This window comes from Oncorhynchus tshawytscha, linkage group LG09 (genome assembly GCF_018296145.1).
Source record: "Oncorhynchus tshawytscha isolate Ot180627B linkage group LG09, Otsh_v2.0, whole genome shotgun sequence".
Lineage (NCBI taxonomy): Eukaryota > Metazoa > Chordata > Actinopteri > Salmoniformes > Salmonidae > Oncorhynchus > Oncorhynchus tshawytscha.
In genome coordinates this window covers 68,862,260-68,885,896 of record NC_056437.1, presented here as the reverse complement: position 1 = coordinate 68,885,896, position 23,637 = coordinate 68,862,260, and the positions used below count along the sequence as shown (strand labels likewise).

Below are 23,637 nucleotides of genomic sequence, written 5' to 3'. Positions count from 1 at the left end.
CTACTTTTGTCTGCTGGTGATGCAACGTTGAAAAGCAACGACAACATAATTTGTTGGAACTTTCTATTTGTCGTTTTTATTACAAGGGGAAATGAAAAATAATATGTGACAATATTTCCTTGGTATAGGCTTCGATGTCAGGGATATTTTCCCTACAGAGTCAATCGTTTTTACAGGGCTATTCTACTGTGTGTGTGTGTGTGTGTGTGTGTGTGTGTGTGTGTGTGTGTGTGTGTGTGTGTGTGCGTGCGTGCGTGCGTGTGTGTGTGTGTGTGTGTGTGTGTGTGTGTGTGTGTGTGTGTTTGAGTCATAGTGTTCGGGACGTTTTTGAATGACTATGCAAGGTAAAATCTTGGCATTGGTTTATTGCTCCTTTTTCTATAAAATATTTCGATTAATTCATAAAATAAAAAGCCTGTTCAAATGTACAGATCATATACTGTAGGAAAGTGGTCACCAAAACTGTCTGCACGATCCTGGAGACAAGCAGGAGGAGGTGCAGGCTTTTGTTTCAACCCAGTACGAACACACCTGTTCCATCAGGGTCTTGATAAGATGTAATAGGTGGTTTCATATTGAAATGTCATGTTATAGGCTAAAATTTCAGATGCAGCCTAATTATTCTGCTGCATTCATTCATAAAGCGTCTCAGAGTTGGAGTGCTGATCTAGCATCAGGACCCCCTCTGTCCATTCATTATAATCTATAAGGCAAAACTGATCCTAGATCAGCAATGCTACTCTCTGAGATGCTTTATAAATACGGGACTTGGTGTTATTTGATATAGCCTTAGTTGTAGGCCTTATGTATAAAATCTTTTTTTTCTATTGGGGACCATCCATGAATCATAAGAGGGACACTTGAAACGTGATACCAAAGAGTCCGAGAGAGATATTTCCCGTCACATATATCATCAATTTATTGCCTATAGTTTTACAAACATGGCAATAACAGTAGCAAAAGGGCTGCAGCCACAACACAGAACCACTGATAGAATCTTTGCTGTGTGGCGATGTCCAATGTGCTGAAGTGGCTGACATCTTCATGCGTTTTAGTGCTAGCAGTGATACCTGTTAATGGTGCTGAAACTTCTTCTTATGTCCCATGACACGTCTGCGGTGGACTCATTTTGGGGTTTTCCCAGCTGTTTTACACAAGTTGTGTGATGTCATCAGTTTCCCCTGAGTTTTCTCCCCAGTAATATTAGACACCTTTGGCTGACATATCGAATTGGGTAGGGAATATGTAGTTTGAAGAATATTTGTACATTAGGAAGATGTTGCCAAGATATCATAATAGAATGTTGATATCTAGCCGACCTATAAACGATGTAGAACTGTGGAATTTAGAATGTGTAAGACGTCAATGAGCAAACAATGTCTAAACGGTATCATCCCAATGTACAGTTGAAGTCGGAAGACTACATACACCTTAGCCAAAAACAATTCATTTCAGTTTTTCACAATTCCTAACATTTAATCCAAGTAAAAATTCCCTATCTTTGGTCTTTATTTTAAGAATGTGAAATATCAGAATAATAGTAGAGAGAATGATTTAGTTCAGCTTTTATTTCATTCATCACATTTCCCGTGGGTCAGAAGTTTACATACACTCAATTAGTATTTGGTTGCATTGCCTTGCAATTGTTTAACTTGGGTCAAATGTTTCGGGTAGCCTTCCACAAGCTTCCCACAATAAGTTGGGTGATTTCTGGCACATTCCTCCTGACAGAGCTGGTGTAACTGAGTCAGGTTTGAAGGCCTCTTTGCTCACACACGCTTTTACAGTTCTGCCCACAAATTTTCAATAGGATTGAAGTCAGGGCTTTGTGAAGGCCACTCCAATACCTTGACTTTGTGGTCCTTAAAAGCCCTTTTGCCACAACCTTGGAAGTATTCTTGGTGTCATTGTAAATTTGGAAGACTCATTTGCGACCAAGCTTTAACTTCCTGACTGATGTCTTGAAATGTTGCTTCAATATATCCACATCATTTTCCTGCCTCACGATGCCATCTATTGTGTGAAGTGCACCAGTCTCCTGCAGCAAAGCACCCCCACAATATGATGCTGCCACCCCTGTGCTTCACGGTTGGGATGGTGTTCTTCGGCTTGCAAACCTCCCCCTTTTTCCTCTAAACATAACGATGGTCATGATGGACAAACAGTTCTATTTTTGATTCATCAGACCAGAGGACATTTCTCCAAAAAGTATGATCTTTGTCCCTATGTGCAGTTACAAACAAGGTCATTTGCTGTTGTTCTGGGATTGATTTGCACTTTTTGCATCAAAGTACGTTCATCTCTGGGAGACAGAACGCGTCTCCTTCCTGAGCGGTATGACTGCTGCATGTTCCCATGGTGTTTATACTTGCGTACTATTGTTTGTACAGATGAACGAGGTTACCTTCAGGCGTTTGGAAATTGCTCCCAAGGATGAACCAGACTTGTGGAGGTCTACATTTTTTTGTTTAGGTCTTGGCTGATTTCTTTTGATTTTCCCTTGATGTCAGGCAAAGATACACTGAGTTTGAAGGTAGGCCTTGAAGTACATCCACAGGTACACCTCCAATTGACTCAAATTATGTCAATTAGCCTATCAGAAGCTTCTAAAGCCATGACATCATTTTTTGGAAGTTTCTAAGCTGTTTAAAGTCAGTCAACTTTGTAGGTAAACTTCTGACCCACTGGAATTGTGATATAGTGAATTATATGTGAAATAATCTGTCTGTAAACAATTGTTGGAAAAAAGACTTGTGTCATGCACAAAGTAGATGTTCTAACCGACTTGCCAAAACTGTAGTTTGTTAACAAGAAATATGTGGAGTGGTTGAAAAACAAATCTTAGTGGCTCCAACCTCAGTGAATGTAAACTTCCGACTTCAACTGAATACAGGGATACATAGTGCACACCCACCAAGCACGGTGCTGTCTGGACCGGCCTTCTTTCTTTGGTCAGAATTTTGGTTTGTTTGTTCATTTCAATGTCCATGGATAGATTTGGAGAGCACAGTTCAATAGAGAACAGCAGAGTACAATTCATTACAGTGGAGTGTAGTACAGTCCAGTTAATTTCAGTAGAGTGTACAGTACAGTACAATACAGAAGAGTACAGTAGAGTACAGTTCATTACAGTACAGTGTACAGTACAGTAAAGTAAAGGAAAGTAACGTACAGTAGAGTACAGCACAGTAGAGTGTAGCCTACTTTACACAAATTTACTAAACTGTACTGTACTCTACTGAATTAAACTACACTGTACTGTACTGAATGAATATCTACTGTACTGTACTATCCTATACGTTATTGTACTCTACTGTGCTCTATTGTATTGAACTGTGCCATTCCATACTGTGCTGTTCAAACTTATAAAACATAGCCTAAATGTCTATGATTTCTTTAAGAATCTTCTTCAATAATGACACAATACCCCATAATGACAAAGCAAGGTTTCCAGAAAAGTTAGCAAATTTATAAAAAATAATAATTCTATCCACATACTGTCCATAATGTAAATATATCCCATCACACACACACACACACACACACACACACACACACACACACACACACACACACACACACACACACACACACACACACACACACACACACACACACACACATATATATATAAGTAGTGTTTTCTTTGCATCAATTCGACCATGAAGGACTGATTCTGGCAGTCTCCCCTGAACACTTGATGTTGAGATGTGTCTGTTACTTGAACTCTGTGAAGCATTTATTTGGGCTGCAATTTCTGAAGCTGGTAACTCTAATGAACTTTTCCTCTTTAGCAGATGTTACTCTATGTCTTCCTTTCCTGGGGCTGTCCTCACGAGAGCCAGTTTCATAATAGCGCTTTATGGTTTTTGCAGCTGCACTTGAAGAAACATTTAAAAGTTCTAGAAATTTCCTGCATTGACTGACATTCATGTCTTAAAGTAATGATGGACTGTCATTTCTCTTTGCTTATTTGAGCTGTTCCTGACAGAAATATGGACTTGGTATTTTAGCAAATTGTGCCATGTTCAGTATACCACCCCTACCTTGTCACAACACAACTGATTGGCTAAAACACATTTATAAGAAGGAAAGAAATTCCACAAATTCATTACAGTGGAGTGTACAGTAGAGTACAGTTCATTACAGTACAGTGTACAGGACAGTACAATACAGTAGAGCACAGTAGAGGATAGTTCGCTACAGTACAGTGTACAGTACAGTAAAGTAAAGAATAATTCAGTACAGTAGAGTACTGCACAGTAGAGTGTAGCCTACTTTACTCTAATGTACTAAACTGTACTATACTCTACTGAATTAAACTCTACTGTACTGTACTGAATTAAACTCTACTGTAATATACTCTACTGAATTAATATATACTGTACTGTACTCTACTCTACTTAAATGTACTCTGCTGTGCTCTATTCACAGCGACAAACAGAGCATTCAACTAAGGTACAGTGCATTCGGAAAGTATTCATCCCCATTGACGTTTTCCAAACTTTGTTAAGTTACAGCCTAATTCTAAAATAGCTAAAAAATATATTTGTCAATCGAGACACAAAACCCAATAATGACAAAGCAAACACAGGTTTTTAGAAATGTTTGCAAATTCATTAAAAATAATAATTCTATCCACATACTGTCCATAATGTCAATACATCCCATCACACGCACACGCACACGCACGCGCACGCACCCACACACACACACACACACACACACACACACACACACACACACACACACACACACACACACACACATAAGTAGTGTTTTCGTTGCATCAATTCGACCATGAAGGACAGATTCAGGCAGTCTCCCCTGAACACGATGTTAAGATGTGTCTGTTACAAGAACTCTGTGAAGCTTTTTTTTGGTCTGCAATTTCTGAAGCTGGTAAACAAATGAACTTCTCCTCTGGAGCAGATGTAACCATTGGTCTTCGTGTGGCTGTCCTCATGAGAGCCAGTTTCCTCATAGCGCTTGATGGTTTTTGCAACTGCACTTGAAGAAATGTTCAAAGTTCTAGAAATTTCCCGCATTGACTGACATTCAATTCCCTCTTAGTGCAGTGATCCCGTTACTGGGATCAAAATTGACAACATCCGGTAAAGCTGGAGTGCGCCAAATTCAAGTGACAAAATTGTAATATTAAACATTCTTGAAAATACATATCTTACATCATTTAAAAGCTTAACTTCTTGTCAATTCAACCGCTTTGTCAGATTTCCAAAAGGCTTTACGGCTAAAGCATACCATGCGATTATCTGAGGACAGCGCCCCACGTACACCAGCATTAAAAACATTTTCCAAATCAGCAGAGGCGTCACAAAAATCAGAAATAGCGGGAATTTTTTTTTTTACCTTTGAAGATCTTCCTCTGTTTGCAATCCCAGATACACAACAAATGGTTCTTTTGTTCGATAAAGTCCTTCTTTAAATCCCAAAAAAAGTCAGTTTAGTTGGCGCGTTTGATTCAGTAATCCACCCATTCCACTCGTTCAACATGCAGACAAAGCAATCCCAAAAGTTACCAATAAACTTCGTCCAAACAAGTCAAACAACGTTTCTAATCAATCCTCAGGTACCCTAATATGTAAATAAACAATACAATTTGAGACGGAATGTAGTATGTTCAATACCGGAGATAAATAACGAAGTGAGCGCTCTCATCCACACAAGACTACAGTCAAAATAAGAGCCACCTTGAAAACTACAACTACTAAGTCATTTTTCAAAAAACAAGCCTAAAACCCATTCTAAAGGCTGTTGACATCTAGTGGAAGCCATAGGAACTGCAATCTGGGAGGAATTCCTTTGAATATCCCATAGACAAGCATTTGAATGGACTGTGACCTCAAAAAGAGAACTCTGGAAGGATTTTCCTTGGGTTTTTGCCTGCCATATCAGTTCTGTTACACTCACAGACATACTTTTAACAGTTTTAGAAACTTTAGAGTGTTTTCTATTCAATGCAATTATATGCATATCCTAGCTTCTGGGCCTGAGTAACAGGCAGTTTACTTTGGGCACGTCATTTATCCGAACTTCCGAACACTGCCCCCTAGCTCTAAGAGAAATGATGGACTGTCATTTCTCATTGTTTATTTGAGCTGTTCCTGCCGTAATATGGACTTGGTCTTTTCGCAAATAGTGCTTCTGTATACCACCCCTACCTTGTCACAAGACAAATGATTGGCTCAAACGCATAAAGAAGGAAAGAAATTCCACAAATTAACTTTTAACAGGGGACACCTGTTAATTGAAATGCATTCCAGGTGACTACCTCCTGAAGCTGGTTCAGAGAATGCCAAAAGTGTCATCAAGACAAAGGGTGGATACTTTGAAGAATCTCAAATATAACATATATTTTGATTTCTTTAACACTTGTTTGGTTACTACATGATTCCATATGTGTTATTTCATAGTGTTGATGTATTCACTATTATTCTACAATGTAGAAAATAGTAAAAATAAAGAAAAACCGTGAGGTGTGTCCAAACTTTTGACTGGTACATTATATATATATATACTCCGGACTCAGACATTGCTCCTCCTAATATTTCTATGTTTCTTATGTTCAATCTTTTACTTTTAGATTTGTGCGTATCGTTGTGTATTGTTAGATATTACTGCAGCGGTAGAGCTAGGACAACAAGCATTTCGCTACACCCATTAAAACATCTCCTAAATATGTGTATGGGATCAATTACAATTTATTTGATTAAAAAAGATTACAGCTGTAAAAAAAAAATGAAGTTAAGTCTGAAAAAAATGTGTAAAATAATTTAGTTAATCAAAATATATGTCATTATTACAATAACAAACATTTCCATAAAGGGTTGCAGTAATAAATACAATGGCCTTCTTAAATACAAAAATAAATATGCAAAAACATTGTTACATTAGGCTATGTATAGCCTAAATCAATCACATAATTATTCAGTATAAAAAATGATTTACTCCACAGAGTTGTGAACATTACTACACAATAAATACGTTTAAAAAAACAAATAAGTAAACATGTAAATATATATATATAAATAAATAATATCTACACAACACACACAACGCTCATTGCTACTTAATATTGTGTCTAGTCTTTGTAGGTGTGCCAGCACCACTGTCCTTATGTCTTCCCAGCCGCTTGCGCTGTATTCCTGCATAAATTAAATACACTTGTCAAGATTTGAGAATAGACACATGTTGTATCATCACATAAATACATCCAGATTTGGTGAATGTACTCTCTTTGTAAGACAAATGGATCAACCTACCTCGCGTTTCAAGTAATGCTTCAGGAACTTGAAGTGAAGGCTCATCTTTTTGTTCACTCTTTTGACAGATTTTGATAGTCTAGTTTTCATAGCCTTTACCTGTTAGAACAAAATACAAATAATTAATTGAATATTATGATTTGTTTAACATGAACTACTTATATTCTAATAGGATAGGATAATGGTTTCCTTTTTGCATTAATATTAAAAACTTCTTATGGCTGGGGGCAGTATTGAGTAGCTTGGATGAAAAACGTTCCCAGAGTTAACTGTCTGCTACTCAGGCCCAGTTGCTAATATATGCATATTATTTGTAGATTTGGATAGAAAACACTCTGAAGTTTCTAAAACTATTTGAATGATGTCTGTGAATATAACATAACTCATATGGCAGGCAAAAACCTGGGAAGAAATCCAACCAGGAAGTGGGAAATCTGAGGTTTGTAGTTTTTCAACTCATTGCCTATCGAATACACAGTGTCTATGGGGTCATATTGCACTTCCTAAGGCTTCCACTAGATGTCAACAGTCTTTAGAACCTTGATTGATGCTTCTACTGTGAAATGGGGCGAATGAAAGAGGATTAAGTCAGGTTTGCCAGAGAGGCATGAGCTGACCACGCGCGTTCATGTGAGAGTTAGCTGGCATTCCATTCCTAAAGATTGATTCTATACATCGTTTGACATGTTTCTACGGACTGCAACAGAACTTTTTGACTTTTCGTCTGGCTTGCGCATCATGAATTTGGATTACTGGGCTAAATGCGTGAACAAAAAGGAGGTATTTGGACATAAATGATGGACTTTATCGAACAAATCAAACATTTATTGTGGAACTGGAATTCATGGGAGTGCATTCTGATGAATATCATTAAAAATAAGTAAATATTTACATACTATTTCTGACTTCTGTTGACTCCACGACATGGCGGATATCTGTATGGCTTGAATTTTTTGTCTGAGCGCTGTACTCAGATTATTGCATGTTGTGCATTTTCGGTAAAGCTTTTTTGAAATCTGACACAGCAGTTGCATTAAGGAGAAGTTTATCTAAAGTTCCATGTATTACACTTGTATCATTTTTATCAATGTTTATTACGAGTATTTCTGTAAATTGATGTGGCTCTCTGCAATATCCCCGGATGTTTTCGAACTACTAAACATAATGCGCCAATGTAATCCCTGATTTTTTATATATATATGAACTTTATCGAACAAAACATGTATTGTGTAACATGAACATGGACTTCATTCCTATGAGTGTCATCTGATGAAGATCATCAAAGGTTAGTGATTCATTTGATCTCTATTTCTGCTTTTTGTGACTCCTCTCTGTGGCTGGAAAAATGGTTGAATTTTTCTGTGAGTTGGTGGTGACCTAACATAATCGTTTGTGGTGCTATCGTTGTAAAGCCTTTTTGAAAACAGACAATGTTGTGGGATTAACAAGAAGATTACCTTTAAAACGGAACAAGATACATGTATGTTTGAGGAATTTTAATTATGAGATTTCTGTTGTTTTGAATTTGGCGCCCTGCGTTTTCACTGGCTGTTGTCATATCAATCCCGTTAACGGAATTGCAGCCCTAAGAAGTTTTTTTTAACATTAATCTACTTGTCCATCAGACAAGGAGGTGACTGAAAATGCTGTGTTGTTACATAAAAAATAAAATGCATTATTATTCCCATACCATTATGAGAGAGAAACAGACATATTATGCTACCATCTGCCTATTGGCTACTTAGCTTATTCAAGACAGTCTCAAAATACAACACTACCCCTTTAAGGAATACAGAAATCTCTGTACCTAACTGGCTTTTCAAAGATGGCTAGAAATGCACACATTTTGTGGTCTTGTAGGAAGCAACCACTCCCCCATTTTTGACTAGACATTGTCTATAACTGGACTATTCACTCAATAACTAGCAAAGAATATGAACAATTGTACACAGGTGGTTACATGCAGCTCTTACGTCGAATATCAAAGCAAGCGCATTTACCCCAGTTCAAAGTGAACGGCTCAGATCCATGTATGGCAATGGCTATTTGCAAATAGGTCTACTGCAGCTCTGATTGATTATGGTGCACTGGTCTGCATAGAGTATGGTCCTGAGTCGTGCCTGTCAATGCAATAGATTCCTACTCCAATGCTCTCTGCCTACAAGACAATCTCTTGCACAGTTGGTTTTCCCTACTAAGTCTTTCATAGTTTGTTTTGTTTCGGTATGTTACAATGAAGTGGCTAATACTCCGTTTATTCGAGCATTCCCACAGTAGAGCCAAACTTTGATAGTGGTAACTAAGGGGGGAAATTCTAGAAAGTTGAGTGATGTTCAATCTACTGCTTCTCTGCACAGGCTGATATTTATTCTGCTCAGAAGCCCGAGGGGAGTAGTTTAGCAAATTAACACTGGAGTGATAGATGAGCAGATGATGATGTGTAAGTAGAAATACTGGTGTGCAAAAGAGCAGAAAAGTACATACAAACAATATGGGGATGAGGTAGGTAGATCGGGTGGGCTATGTACAGATGGGCTATGTACAGCTGCAGCGATCGGTTAGCTGCTCAGATAGCTGATGTTTAAAGTTAGTGAGGGAAATGTAAGTCTCCAGCTTCAGCGATTTTTGCAATGCGTTACAGTCATTAGCAGCAGAGAACTGGAAGGAAAGGCTGCTAAAAGAGGTGTTGGCTTTGGGGACGACCAGTGAGATATACCTGCTGGAGCACGTGCTGCTGGAGGATGTTTTTACCGTGACCAGTAAGCTGAGATAAGGCGGAGCTTTACCTAGACTTATAGACTTAGACTTAGCATAGACTTATAGATGACCTGGAGCCAGTGGGTCTGGCGACGAATATGTAGCGAGGGCCAGCCAAGGTCGCAGTGGTGGGTGGTGTAAGAGGCTTTGGTGACAAAACGGATGGCACTGTGATAGACTGTATCCAGTTTGAAAGAGAAAAAGAGTCAGCCTGAGAATTGATTCCTGTGGTACCACCATAGACACTGCGAAAGGTCTGGAAAACAGGCCCTCCGATTAGACACACCGAACTCTGTCTGAGAAATAGTTGTTGAACCAGGCGGGGCAGTCATTTGAGAAACCAAGGCTGTTGAGTCTGCCGATAAGGATACAGTGATTGACAGAGTCGAAAGCTTTGGCCTTGTCGATGAAGACGGCTGCACAGTACTGTCTTTTATCGATGGCGGTTGTGATATTGTTTAGTACCTTGAGCGTGGCTGAAATGCACACATGACCAGCTCCGAAACCGGATTGCACTGTGGAGAAGGTACGGTTGGATTCGAAATGGTCAGTGATCTGTTCATTAACTTGCCTTTTGAAAACTTTAGAAAGGCTTTAGAAAGGCAGGGCAGGATGGATTTAGGTCTATAACAGTTTGGGTCTAGAGTGTCACCCCCTTTGAAGAGGGGGATGACCATGGCAGCTTTCCAATCTTCATGGATCTTGGACAATACGAAAGAGAGGTTGAACAGACTGGTAATGTGGGTTGCAACAATGGCAGCGGATAATTTTAGAAAGAGAGAGTCCAGATTGTCTAGCCCAGCTGATTTGTACGGGTCCAGGTTTTGCAGCTCTTTCAGAACATCTGCTATCTGGATGTGGGTGAAGGAGATGCTGGGGAAGCTTGCGAAGTAGCTGCGGGGGGTGTGGAGCTGTTGTTTGGGGTTGGGGTAGCCAGGAGGAAAGCATGGCCAACCGTAGAGAAATGTTTATTGAAATTCACGATTATTGTGGATTTATCGGTGGTGACAGTGTTACAGTGGGTTGAGCAAGTATTTGATACACTGCTGATTCTGCAGGTTTTCCTATTTACAAAGCATGTAGAGGTCTGTAATTTTTATCATAGGTACACTTCAACTGTGAGAGACGGAATCTAAAACAAAAATCCAGAAAATCACATTGTATAATTTTTAAGTAATTAATTTGCATTTTATTGCATGACATAAGTATTTGATCACCTACCAACCAGTAAGAATTCCGGCTCTCACAGACCTGTTAGTTTTTCTTTAAGAAGCCCACCTGTTCTCCACTCATTACCTGTATTAACTGCACCTGTTTGAACTTGTTACCTGTATAAAAGACACCTGTCCACACACTCAATCAAACAGACTCCAACCTCTCCACAATGGCCAAGACCAGAGAGCTGTGTAAGGACATCAGGGTTAAATTGTAGACCTGCACAAGGCTGGGATGGGCTACAGGACAATATGCAATCAGCTTGGTGAGAAGGCAAGAACTGTTGGCGCAATTATTCGAAAATGGAAGAAGTTCAAGATGACGGTCAATCGCCCTCGGTCTTGGGCTCCATGCAAGATCTCACCTCGTGGGGCATCAATGACCATGAGGAAGGTGAGGGATCAGACCAGAACTACACTGCAGGACCTGGTCAATGACCTGAAGAGAGCTGGGACCACAGTCTCAAAGAAAACCATTAGTAACACACCACGCCGTCATGGATTAAAATCCTGCAGCGCACGCAAGGTCCCCCTGCTCAAGCCAGTGCATGTCCAGGCCCATCTGAAGTTTGCCAATGACCATCTGGAAGATCCAGAGGAGGAATGGGAGAAGGTCATGTGGTCTGATGAGACAAAAATAGAGCTTTTTGGTCTAAACTCCACTCGCCGTGTTTGGAGGAAGAAGAAGGATGAGTACAACCCCAAGAACACCATCCCAACCGTGAAGCATGGAAGTGGAAACATCATTCTTTGGGGATGCTTTTCTGCAAAGGGGACAGGATGACTGCACCGTATTGAGGGGAGGATGGATGGGGCCATGTATCGCGAGATCTTGGCCAACAATCTCCTTCCCTCAGTAAGAGCATTGAAGATGGGTCGTGCCTGGGTCTTCCAGCATGACAACGGCCCGAAACACACAGCCAGGGCAACTAAGGAGGTCCTCCGTAAGAAGCATCTCAAGGTTCTGGAGTGGCCTAGCCAGTCTCCAGACCTGAACCCAATAGAAAATCTTTGGAGGGAGCTGAAAGTCCGTATTGCCCAGCGACAGCCCCGAAACCTGAAGGATCTGGAGAAGGTCTGTATAGAGGAGTGGGCCAAAATCCCTGCTGCAGTATGTGCAAACCTGGTCAAGAACTACAGTAAACATATGATCTCTGTAATTGCAAACAAAGGTTTCTGTACCAAATATTAAGTTCTGCTTTTCTGATGTATCAAATACTTATGTCATGCAATAAAATTAAAATTCATTACTTAAAAATCATACAATGTGATTTTCTAGATTTTTGTTTTAGATTCCATCTTTCACAGTTGAAGTTTATCTATGATAAAAAGTACAGACCTCTACATGCTTTGTAAGTAGGAAAACCTGCAAAATCGGCAGTGTATCAAATACTTCTTCTCCCCACTGTACCCTATCCTCAGTGCAGTGGGCAGCTGGGAGGAGGTGCTCTTATTCTCCATGGACTTTACAGTGTCCCAAAACGTTTTGAAGTTAGAGCTACAGAATGCAAATTTCTGTTTGAAAAAGCTAGCCTTTGCTTTCCTGACTGACTGCGTGTATTGGTACCTGATTTCTCTGAAAAGTTGCATATCGCGGGGACTATTCGATGCTAGTGCAGTCCGCCACAGGATGTTTTTGTGCTGGTCAAGGGCAGTCAGGTCTGGAGTGAACCAAGGGCTATATCTGTTCTTAGTTCTACATTTTTTTAAAGGGGCACAATTATTTAAGATGGTGAGGAAATTGCTTTTAAAGAATGACTAGGCATCCTCGACTGACAGGATAAGGTTTATATCCTACCTGGATACCCGGGCCAAGTCAATTAGAAAGGCCTGCTCGCAGAAGGGTTTTAGGGAGCATTTGACAGTGATGAGGGGTGGTCGTTTCACCGCGGATCCATAGCGGATGCTGGCAATGCGGCAGCGATCGCTGAGATCCTGATTGACAACAGCAGAGGTGTATTTGGAGGGCAAGTTGGTCAGGATAATATCAACGAGGGTGCCCATGTTTGCGGATTTAGGGTTGTACCTGGTGGGTTCCTTGATAATTTGTGTGAGATTGAGGGCATCTAGTTTAGATTGTAGGGCTGCCAGGGTGTTAATCATATCCCAGTTTTGGTCACCTAGCAGATCAAACTCTGAAGCTAGATGTGGTGCAATCATTTCACATATGGTGTCCAGGGCACAACTGGGAGCCGAGGGGAGTCTATAACAGGTGGCAACAGTGAGAGACTTATTTCTGGAGAGAATAATTTTAAAAATTAGAAGCTCAAACTGTTTGGGCATAGACCTGGAAAGTGTGACAGAACTTTGCAGGCAATCTCTGCAGTAGATTGCAACGCCTCCCCCTTTGGCAGTTCTATCTTGATGGAAAATGTTGTAGTTGGGGATGGAAATCTCATAATTTTTGGTGGACTTCCTTAGCCAGGATTCAGACACAGCAAGGACATCAGGGTTGGTGGAGTGTGCTAAAGCAGTGAGTAAAACAAACTTAGGAAGGAGGCTTCTGATGTTAACATGTATGAAACCAAGGTTACAGAAGTCAACAAATGAGAGTGTCTGGGGATACGCAGGTCCTGGGTTAACCTCCACATCACCCGATGAACAGAGGAGGAGTAGGATGAGGGTACAGCTAAAGGCTATCAAAACTGGTCGTCTAGTGCATTGGGGACAGAGAATAAAAGGAGCAGATTTCGGGCGTGACAGAATAGATTCAGGGCATAATTTACCGACAGGGGTATTCATGAGTATTCATGAGTGTGATTAAACAATATCCTCCTTTCTTCTCTTACAACATTGTTTAAACATGTACAGTCCTCACCATATGGATTTGGGTCAACTGGGTGAAAGGTGGGTCCTCCAGAGGTGCCTGTCCTACATTGTAGATACAATCTCCTCCTCCTCCAGTCCGGTGTTGCTCCTTAGCTAGTCCAAGTATGTGTTCTCTGGCCTTCCCCTTCTGCTGACACCGTTGTTTTTTTGTCTCTTTTTCCATTTTGTCTTTCCATGTCTTTGGTCACTCTGACAGAGCTCCAGACATACAGGTGTTTAATACAATGGACAGACTGAATAAATTAACATCCACAATGTCAAGTTGGAGCTAAAAGTTCCTGGTCCCCCAAATTATCCTCTACTCCTCACTCATATCTCCCCATACCCTTCAGCCCACTACGACAGTGTAATTACCACACAAAAACAAACAGGGAAAATAAAAAGAACAGCAACCCTCACAAAGTACAAAAACACATTAAAAATAAATCACGAAAAGACACAGAACTGCAATCATACATGAACTTAAAGTAGAAATTATCATGTGACTGATCAGCAACAAGTTTAATGTGCATCCCCTCTGATGGTTATATAAGATATTATAAATCCACTCTCATTGGTTTCAGACAAGAACGAAATTTGGACAATTTATACAAAATACGTTTTTATTCACATTTTCAATATTATTTTTAAACAGTTTTTTTGAAGTAGACAGGCAATACAGTTCAGTTCAACACATGTACAAAAGGGAAATACGAAATATAAATTATAAAAATAAAAAAACAATAATTTATTGACTTAAATATGATAAATAGACTGACAGGGTCCCACATGATTGTATTCATGTTTTATAAACTGGTAAGGGTGTAGCTTCTGAAATGAGTCTGGATGATCAGTACATCTGTGCTGCAAGGATATCCAATCTTTGCAGATGACGTTTCGTCTCTTTCCTGATGAGCTCCCACGCCTGTGTACTGTAGTTCTGAAAAACACAGAACATTTTAAATATTAGTGGGGTGAACTTTCTTGGCAAAATAATGACCATATTGTCTTGAACAACAAAGAATAGACTGGTGCCGTATGTGTTAATCTTCTCAGAGTAGGAGTGCTGATTTAGGATCAGTTTTGTCTTTTAGATCACTATAGATAAGGACTGAGGAGACCTGATACAAGATCAGCACTTCTGAGATGTTTGATACATATGTCCCCAGAACACTGCCCTTGTTTAGCCAAGCCTAGTTTATATTCATTTGATTACATGTATTAAACACGTTTCCATACGAAACCAAACTCACCATTTTTCTCAGAACCTTCCTATTCAACTTCTTGAAGTAGTGTTTCAGTCTCCTCTCAGGTTTCATAGCAGGCGATACCTGTTGGACAAAATTAAACAAAACATTAGCGTAATAGGATCTTCATTTTAGCTTTTTTTTCAGAGTATTGGAAACTTAATGTGTATTCAATGTTTGAAAAGGATTCTAAAGATTGTAATTTCCACTTTAAAATATCAAACTTGCTTTGCCATAATGAAAAATGCATCAAAGCATACAAAAAATGTCTACTAATTATAATCCACAATCATTTACATTTCTCATTGCTGCAATATTATTTATGTGCTGTCGCAAACTGGCTCAAAATTTGTAATAACCCATATACAGTGCGTTCGGAAAGTATTCATACCCCTTCCCTTTTTCCAAATTTTGTTAAGTTACAGCCTTATTCTAAAATGGATTTAAGAAAAAAATCCTCATCAATCTACACACAATATCCAATAATGATGATTCAAAAACAGAAACACCTTATTTACAAATTAATTCAGACCCTTTGCTATGAGACTCAAAAGTCAGCTCAGGTGCATCCTGTTTTCATTGATCATCCTTGAGATGTTTCTACACTTATATTGGATTCCACCTGAAGTAAAATCAACTGATTGGACATAATTTGGAAAGGCACAAACATGTATATTTAAGGTCCTACAGTTGACAGTGCATGTCAGAGCAAAAACCAGGTCATGAAGTTGAGGAAATTTTCCGTAGAGCTCCGAGACAAGATTGTGTCGAGGCAGAGATCTGGGAAAGGGTACAAAAATATTTCTGCAGCATTGAAGGTCCTCAAGAAAACAGTGGCCTCCATCATTCTTAAATGGAAAAACTTTGTAACCTCCAAGACTCTTCCTAGAGCTGGCCACCCGGCCAAACTGAGCAATCGGGGGAGAAAGGCCTTGGTCAGGGAGGTGACCAAGAACCCAATGGTCACTCTGACAGAGCTCCAGATTTCCTCTGTGGGGATGGGAGAGCCTTCCAGAAAGACAACCATCTCTGCAGTACTCCACCAATCAGGCCTTTAAGATAAAGTGCCCAGACGGAAACTACTCCTCAGGAAAAAGGGACATTGCAGCCCACTTGGAGTTTGCCAAAAGGCACCTAAAGGACTCTCAGACCATGAGAAACAAGTGTCTCTGGTCTTATGAAACCTATTTGGCCTGAATGCCAAGCATCACATCTGGAGGAAACCTTTCACCATCACTACGGTTAAGCATAGTGGTGGCAGCATCATGCTGTGGATGTTTTTCATTGGCAGGGACTGTGAGACTCGTCAAGATCGAGGGAAAGATGAACAGAGCAAAGTACAGAGTCAACCGAGATGAAAAACTGCAAGAGCGCTCAGGACCTCAGACTGGGGCGAAGGTTCACCTTCCAACAGGACAATGACCCTAAGCATACAGCCAAGACAATGCAGGAGTGGCTTTGGGCCAAGTCTCTGAATGTCCTTGAGTGGGTCAGCCAGAGCCCGGACTTGACCTGATCGAACACCACTGGAGAGACCTGAACATTGCTGTGCAGCGACGCTCCCTATCCAACCTGACAGATCTTGAGAGGATCTGCAGAGAAGAATTGCAGAAACTCCCCAAATACAGATGTGCCAAGCTTGTAGCATGATATCCAATAAGACTCAAGGCTGTAATCACTGCCAATGGTGCTTCAACAAAGTACTGAGTAAATGGTCTGAATACTTATGTAAATGTGATATTTCAGTTTTTTATTGTTAATACAGTTGCAAAAATTTCTAAAACACGGTTTTTGCTTTATCATTATGGAATAATGTGTGTAGATTGATGAGGGGGAACATCTATTTAATCAATTTTAGAAAAAGGCTATAACGTAACAAAATGTGGGAAAAGTCAAGGGGTTGAATACTTTATATGCACTTTATACGTAGACTTTTCCACTTGTAGAGTTAGTAGGCTACACCTAAACCAGGGCTCTCCAAACCTGTTCCTGGAGAACTACCTTCCTGTAGGTTTTCACTCCAACCCTAATCTATCACACCTATTTAATTAGGTGGTCATAAACTGAATCAGGTTAGTTACAACTCGGGTTGGAGCGAAAACATACAGGAAGGTAACTCTCCGTGAAATGGTTTGGAGAACCTGACCTAAACAGGGATTATACTTTAAATAGACCCGTTACTTACACAGGAATTAAGGTTCTCCAATTGGCGTTCTAGAATGTTAAGGAAATCGTCCAGGTTTTTCTTGTCCCAGGTGACAGATTTCATATTCCCATCAAACAGTTTTGTGATTTGATAGATGGTCTCTTTCAGGAATCTGACTTTGTCCTCAAACTACCCAGGAAGATATAAAAAGAAGATTAGAAACAGTATAGGCTTCTGTTATGCCATCAATATAACATTGGGTCATGACCACCATTCCAAAGCATATCAGAACATGATAAGTCAAAATTCTAGCCTTTACCTCGGCATCATCTATGTGTCTGTAAAGTGATGTTGGGAAAAGGACTGGGGCATTCTGCTTTGTGATATCTCCTCCCTGGAAAACAATCAATATAGTGTGTTAAGTCATGAATCAAATACTTCAAGAGCAATCAAGACAGACATCAAGTATAGCTTATACTGCAAGTACAGTAGGCCTAATGTAGATAGCGTCTCTTGATCTAGCTGTCATTATAGCATTAGAGCCCTTTTACTATGTATATTCAAATATAAGCTAACAGTTTTCTAACACAGATGCTAAACATGAAACGTATGACTATTTTACTTGGTTGTTTGTTTTGCTGTCCTTAATACATGCATTCAGTCTCCTCTTACAATGTGCTGATAACTCACCATCTGGTCCAGCAGGGAAAGGTATTCTGCGCTCAAGTGACCGTAGTGGTGTCGGATCCAGTCACAGCAATGACACACGCTCTGCATACTGCAAATAATAAGAAAAATACACGTCCAACTCTGCATTGTATACATTGTAAATAGCAGTTTGTTTCGCTGTTAGTTATCCAGATGAGTTTGAACATCTTGGCTGTGTTAAGTAGTTTTATGTGGAATTGGGAAAGGGAAAGCTGTTTAGAGAATTTCCCCTGATCAACCTACCGGAGGCGGGAACTTTCATTTTCCAGACTAGCACATGTAGCACTTGGAATTCCATGCCTGCTCCGTCTCCTGGACGAACAAATCCAAGTAAGTCTATACACATTCTCCTTGAAAGCAGCTTTAAATTATAGTTGAACCACAAGAAAATATTATTCCATTTAGATACCGGCTAGGCTATTACTATAGCGAGTAAAGGCTATTCGCGAGCGTTGCTTTCAACTGCTAATAACTTCGCGTGAACCGAGGAAAAAAGTCTGATAACAAAATCGTCGGAGTCGAAATAAAACCCACACTTCTTTAGAAATGTAGCCATATAAGACATTCATTTTGTGGGTTTCGTTCAAAGTTAGTCCGACATATTGTTCCGTTGTCTTCTGCTGTTGCGCTACAAATGAAAAGTGAATGGGGACGTCAGCGTCAATACCCCCAACTCTCAACTTTCATTTTCACAACGACGTCACCAACTTTCACCCTACTGTTGACTGCTGGTGATGCAACGTTGACAAGCAACGACAACATGATTTGTTGGAACTTTATATTTGTCGTTATTTTTACAAGGGTAAAATGAATAAAAAATGTGCCAATAGTTCCCTGGTATAGGCTACGATAACAAGGATATTTTCCCTGCAGAGTCACTAGTTTTGACAGGGCTGTGTGTGTGTGTGTGTGTGTGTGTGTGTGTGTGTGTGTGTGTGTGTGTGTGTGTGTGTGTGTGTGTGTGTGTGTGTGTGTGTGTGTGTGTGTGTGTGTGTGTGTGTGTGTGTGTGTGTGTGTGTGTGTGTGTGTGTGTGTGTGTGTGTCATTGTGTTGTGTACGTTTTTGAATGACTATACAAGGTCAGATCTTGGCAATGGTTTATTGGTAATTTTTATATATAATATTGGGATTAATTCATAAAATACAAAGCCTGTTCAACTGTAAAGATCATATATTGTAGGGTCACCACATATAAGTGGTCACCAAAACTGTTTGCACAGTCCTGGAGACAAGCAGGAGGAGGTGCAGGCTTTTTGTTCCAACCCAGTACAAACACACCTGTTCCTTCAGGGTCTTGATAAAATTTCATAGGTGGTTTCACATTTAAATGTCATGTTATAGGCTAAAATGTCAGATGTAGAGTAATTATTCTGCTGAATTTATTCATAAAGCGTCTCAGAGTAGGACTGCTGATCTAGGATCTGGACCCCCTCGTCCATTCATTATAATCTATAAGGCGAAACTGATCCTAGATCAGCAATGCTACTCTCTGAGACGTTTTATAAATACGGGCCTTGGTGTTATTTGATATAGCCTTAGTGTGGGCCTTATGTATAAAATATTTTTTTTCTATTGGGGACCAGCCATGAGGATGAATCATAAGAGTGACACTTGAAATGTAATACCAAAGAGTCAGAGAGCTATATTTCCCATCATATATATAATCAATTTATTGCCTATAGTTTTACAAGCATGGCAATAACAGTAGCAAAAGGGCTGCAGCCACAACACAGAACCACTGATAGAATCTTTGCTGTGTGGCGACGTCCAATGTGCTGAAGTGGCTGATGTCTTCATGCGTTTTAGTGCTAGTAGTGATACCTGTTAATGGTGCTGAAACTTCTTCTTATGTCCCATGACACGTCTGCGATGGACGCATTTTGGGGTTTTCCCAGCTGTTTTACACAAGTTGTGTGATGTAATCAGTTTCCCCTGAGTTTTCTCCCCAGTAATAATAGACACCTGTGGCTGACATATCGAATTGGGTAGGGAATATGTAGTTTGAAGAGTGTTTGCACATTGGGAAGATGTTGCCAAGATATCATAATAGAATGTTGATGTCTAGCCCACATATAAACGATGTAGAACTGTGGAATTTAGAATGTGTAAGATGTCAATGAGCAAAAAATGTCTAAACTGCATCATCCCAATGTACAGTTGAAGTCAGAAGATTACATACACTTTAACCAACAACATTTAAATTCAGTATTCAAAGTTCCTAACATTTAATCCACGTAAGAATTCCCTGTCTTAGGTCAGTTAGGATCACCACTTTATTTTAAGAAAGTGAAATGTCAGAATAATAGTAGAGAGAATGATTTATTTCAACTTTTATTTCTTTCATCACATTCCCAGTTGGCCAGACTCAATTAGTATATGGTAGAATTGCCATTAAATTGCTTAACTTGGGTCAAATGTTTTGGGTACCTTCCACAAGCTTTCCACAATAAGTTTGGTGAATTCTGGCCCATTCCTCCTGACAGAGCTGGTGTAACTGAGTCAGGTTTATAGGCCTCCTGGCTCGCACACACTTTTACAGTACTGTCCACAAATTTTCAAAAGGATTGAGGTCAGGGCTGTTGTCCTTAAAAGCCATTTTTCCACAACTTTGGAAGTATGCTTGGGGTCATTGTCCATTTGGAAGACCCATTTGTGACCAAGCTTTAACTTCCTGACTGATGTCTGGAGATGTTGCTTCAATATGTCCACATAATTTTCCTTTCCTCATGGTTCGATCTATTTTGTGAAGTGCACCAGTCCCTCCTGCTGCAAAGCACCCTCACAACATTTAAAAAAAAAAAAATTATTTCACCTTTATTTAACCAGGTAAGGTGGTTGAGAACAAGTTCTCATTTGCAACTGCGACCTGGCCAAGATAAAGCATAGCAGTTTGCCACATACAACAACAGATTACCACTTGGAATGAACAAAACACACAGTCAATAATACAGTAGAAAAAAAGAAAACAAAGTCTATATACAGTGAGTGCAAATATGGTCAAATAAGGGAGTTAAGGCAATAAATAGGCCATGGTGGCGAAGTAATTACAATATGGCAATTAAACACTGGAATGGTAGATGTGCAAAAGATGGATGTGCAAGTAGAGATACTGTGGTGCAAAAGGAGCAAAATAAAAAAATACAGCATGGGGATGAGGTAGATAGATGGGCTGTATACAGATGGGCTATGAACAGGTGCAGTGATCTGTGAGCTGCTCTGACAGCTGGTTCTTAAAGCTAGTGAGGGAGATGGGACTCTCCAGCTTCAGTGATTTTTGCAGTTCATTCCAGTCAGTGGCAGCAGAGAACTGGAAGGAAAGGCGACCAAAGGAGGAATTGGCTTTGGGGGTGACCAGTGAGATATACCTGCTGGAGCGTGTGCTACGAATGGGTTCTGCTATGGTGACCAGCGAGCTGAGATAGGGCGGGGCTTTACCTAGAAGAGACTTGTAGATAACCTGTAGCCAGTGGGTTTGGCGACAAGAATGAAGCGAGGGCCAGCCAACGAGAGCGTACAGGTCACAGTGGTGGGTAGTATATTGGGCTTTGGTGACAAACCGGATGGCATTGGGATAGACTACATCCCGTTTGCTGAGTAGAGTGTTGAAGGCTTATTTTATAGATGACATCGCCGAAGTCGAGGATCGGTAGGATGGTCAGTTTTACGAGGGTATGATTGGCAGCATGAGTGAAGAAAGCTTTGTTGCGAAATAGGAAGCCGATTCTAGATTTAATTTTTGATTGGAGATGCTTAATGTGAGTCTGGAAGGAGAGTTTACAGTCTAGCCAGACACCTAGGTATTTGTAGTTATCCACGTATTCTAAGTCAGAGCTGTCCAGAGTAGTGATGCTGGATGGGCGGGTAGGTGCGGGCAATGATCGGTTGAATAGCATGCATTTAGTTTTATTTGCATTTAAGAGCAGTCGGAGGCCACGGAAGGAGTTGTATGGCATTGAAGCTCGTCTGGAGGTTAGTTAACACATTGTCCAAAGAAGGGCCAGAAGTATACAAAATGGTGTCGTCTGCGTAGAGGTGGATTAGAGAATCACCAGCAGCAAGAGCGACATCATTGATGTATACAGAGAAGAGAGTCGGCCCGAGAATTGAACCCTGTAGCACCCTCATAGAGACTGCCAGAGGTCCGGACAACAGGCCCTCCGATTTGACACACTGCGCTCTATCAGAGAAGTAGTTGGTGAACCAGGCGAGGCAATCTTTTGAGAAACCAAGGCTGTTGAGTCTGCCAATAAGAATGTTGTGATTGACAGAGTCGAAAGCCTTGGCCAGGTCGATGAATACAGCTGCACAGTAAGGTCTCTTATCGATGGCGGTTATGATATCGTTAAGGAACTTGAGCGTGGCTGAGGTGCACCCATGACCAGCTCCGAAACCAGATTGCATAGCGGAGAAGGTACGATGTGATTCAAAATGGTCAGTAATCTGTTCGTTAACTTGGCTTTCGAAGACCTTAGAGATGCAGGGTAGGATAGATATAGGTCAGTAGCAGAGTGTCTCCCCCTTTGAAGAGGGGGAAGGCCGCGGCAGCTTTCCAATCTTTCCAATCAGCTTTCCAAACATGATGCTGCCACCCCCGTGTTTCACTGTTGGGGTGGTGTTCTTTGTCTCGCAAGCATCCCCCTTTTTTCCTTCATACATAACGATGGTCATTATGGCCATACAGTTCTATTTCTGTTTCTGAATTTATTAACATTGAAAAACAATGTTAATAAAGTTATTCTTTGTTGTAAATTGATCTATATTTCTTTCTTTTTTCTTTTTTGTTTTCTTTAATGTTGATAAGGATACAATGTCATGCAGAGGTGTACTTATAACAATTTTATAGACAATTTATACTATTTACAGTCGCGGCAGAGAGTTGGGGGGAGCGAAATGTTTACTTCTTCCTGGGGGTAAAAGAAAATAATTGAGAAGCACTGATTTAAAGGGATTAGGACCCAGATTCTGGTCCCTATGGCTTCCACTAGTTGTGAACAGTCTTTAGACATTGTTTCAGGCTTTCATTCTGAAAAATGAGGGAGAATGACAACTTTGAGTGAGTGGATAGTGGGATGTCCCCAGAGCTGTTTCCTGCGCGTGACGGAGAGTGCGCCTTTCTTGTTTTCTTTTATATTGACGACGCTATTGTCCGGTTGAAATATTACCAATTATTTAGGCTATAAACAACCTGAGGATTGATTATAAACATCGTTTGACATGTTTCTACAAACTTTACGCATACTATTTGGAATTTCCGTCTGCCTGTTGTGACTGCATTTGAGCTATTGGATTACTGAACAAAACGCGCCAACTAAATGTAGGCTTTTGGATATAAAGAGGGACTTTATCGAACAAAACAAAAATGTATTGTGTGAGTGCAACCATACAAAGATCATCGAAGGTAAGTGATTAATTTTATTGCTATTTCTGACTTTCGTGACTAATCTACTTGGCTGGTAACTGTATGTAATATTTTG

General features: G+C 40.3%; 2 protein-coding genes across 3 annotated transcripts in view; one reads left to right on the top strand and one right to left on the bottom strand.

Annotated features, from left to right (window-relative positions):
• The window catches only part of LOC112259172 (interferon a3-like), a 148,176-nt gene that overhangs the window by 30,356 nt on the left and 94,183 nt on the right, over positions 1 to 23,637 (top strand). The window lies entirely within an intron of this gene.
• On the bottom strand, positions 14,668 to 18,824 carry LOC112258507 (interferon a3). 2 transcript variants are annotated; one of them, XM_024432927.2, is made up of 6 exons: positions 18,407 to 18,824; positions 18,146 to 18,233; positions 17,775 to 17,849; positions 17,495 to 17,644; positions 15,316 to 15,393; positions 14,668 to 15,002 (listed from the first exon to the last, which is right to left on the bottom strand). In XM_024432927.2, exons 2-6 carry the CDS (start codon positions 18,230 to 18,232, stop codon positions 14,913 to 14,915), a joined length of 480 nt encoding a protein of 159 aa, XP_024288695.1. In that variant the 5' UTR covers position 18,233; positions 18,407 to 18,824; the 3' UTR covers positions 14,668 to 14,912. The 2 variants fall into 2 exon arrangements, with proteins under 2 accessions (XP_024288695.1, XP_024288694.1); XM_024432926.2 differs by lacking the exon at positions 18,407 to 18,824 and having other exon boundaries at positions 18,146 to 18,295.

Coding starts and splice junctions, on each gene's coding strand:
- LOC112258507 (XM_024432926.2), bottom strand. CDS start 18,280: ATGTATACAATGCAGAGTTGGACGTGTATTTTTCTTATTATTTGCAGT. Junction 15,394..17,494: donor TGGAGAACCTTAATTCCTGT/GTAAGTAACGGG, acceptor TTTGTCCAACAG/GTATCGCCTGCTATGAAACC. Junction 15,003..15,315: donor GGAAGGTTCTGAGAAAAATG/GTGAGTTTGGTT, acceptor TGTGTTTTTCAG/AACTACAGTACACAGGCGTG.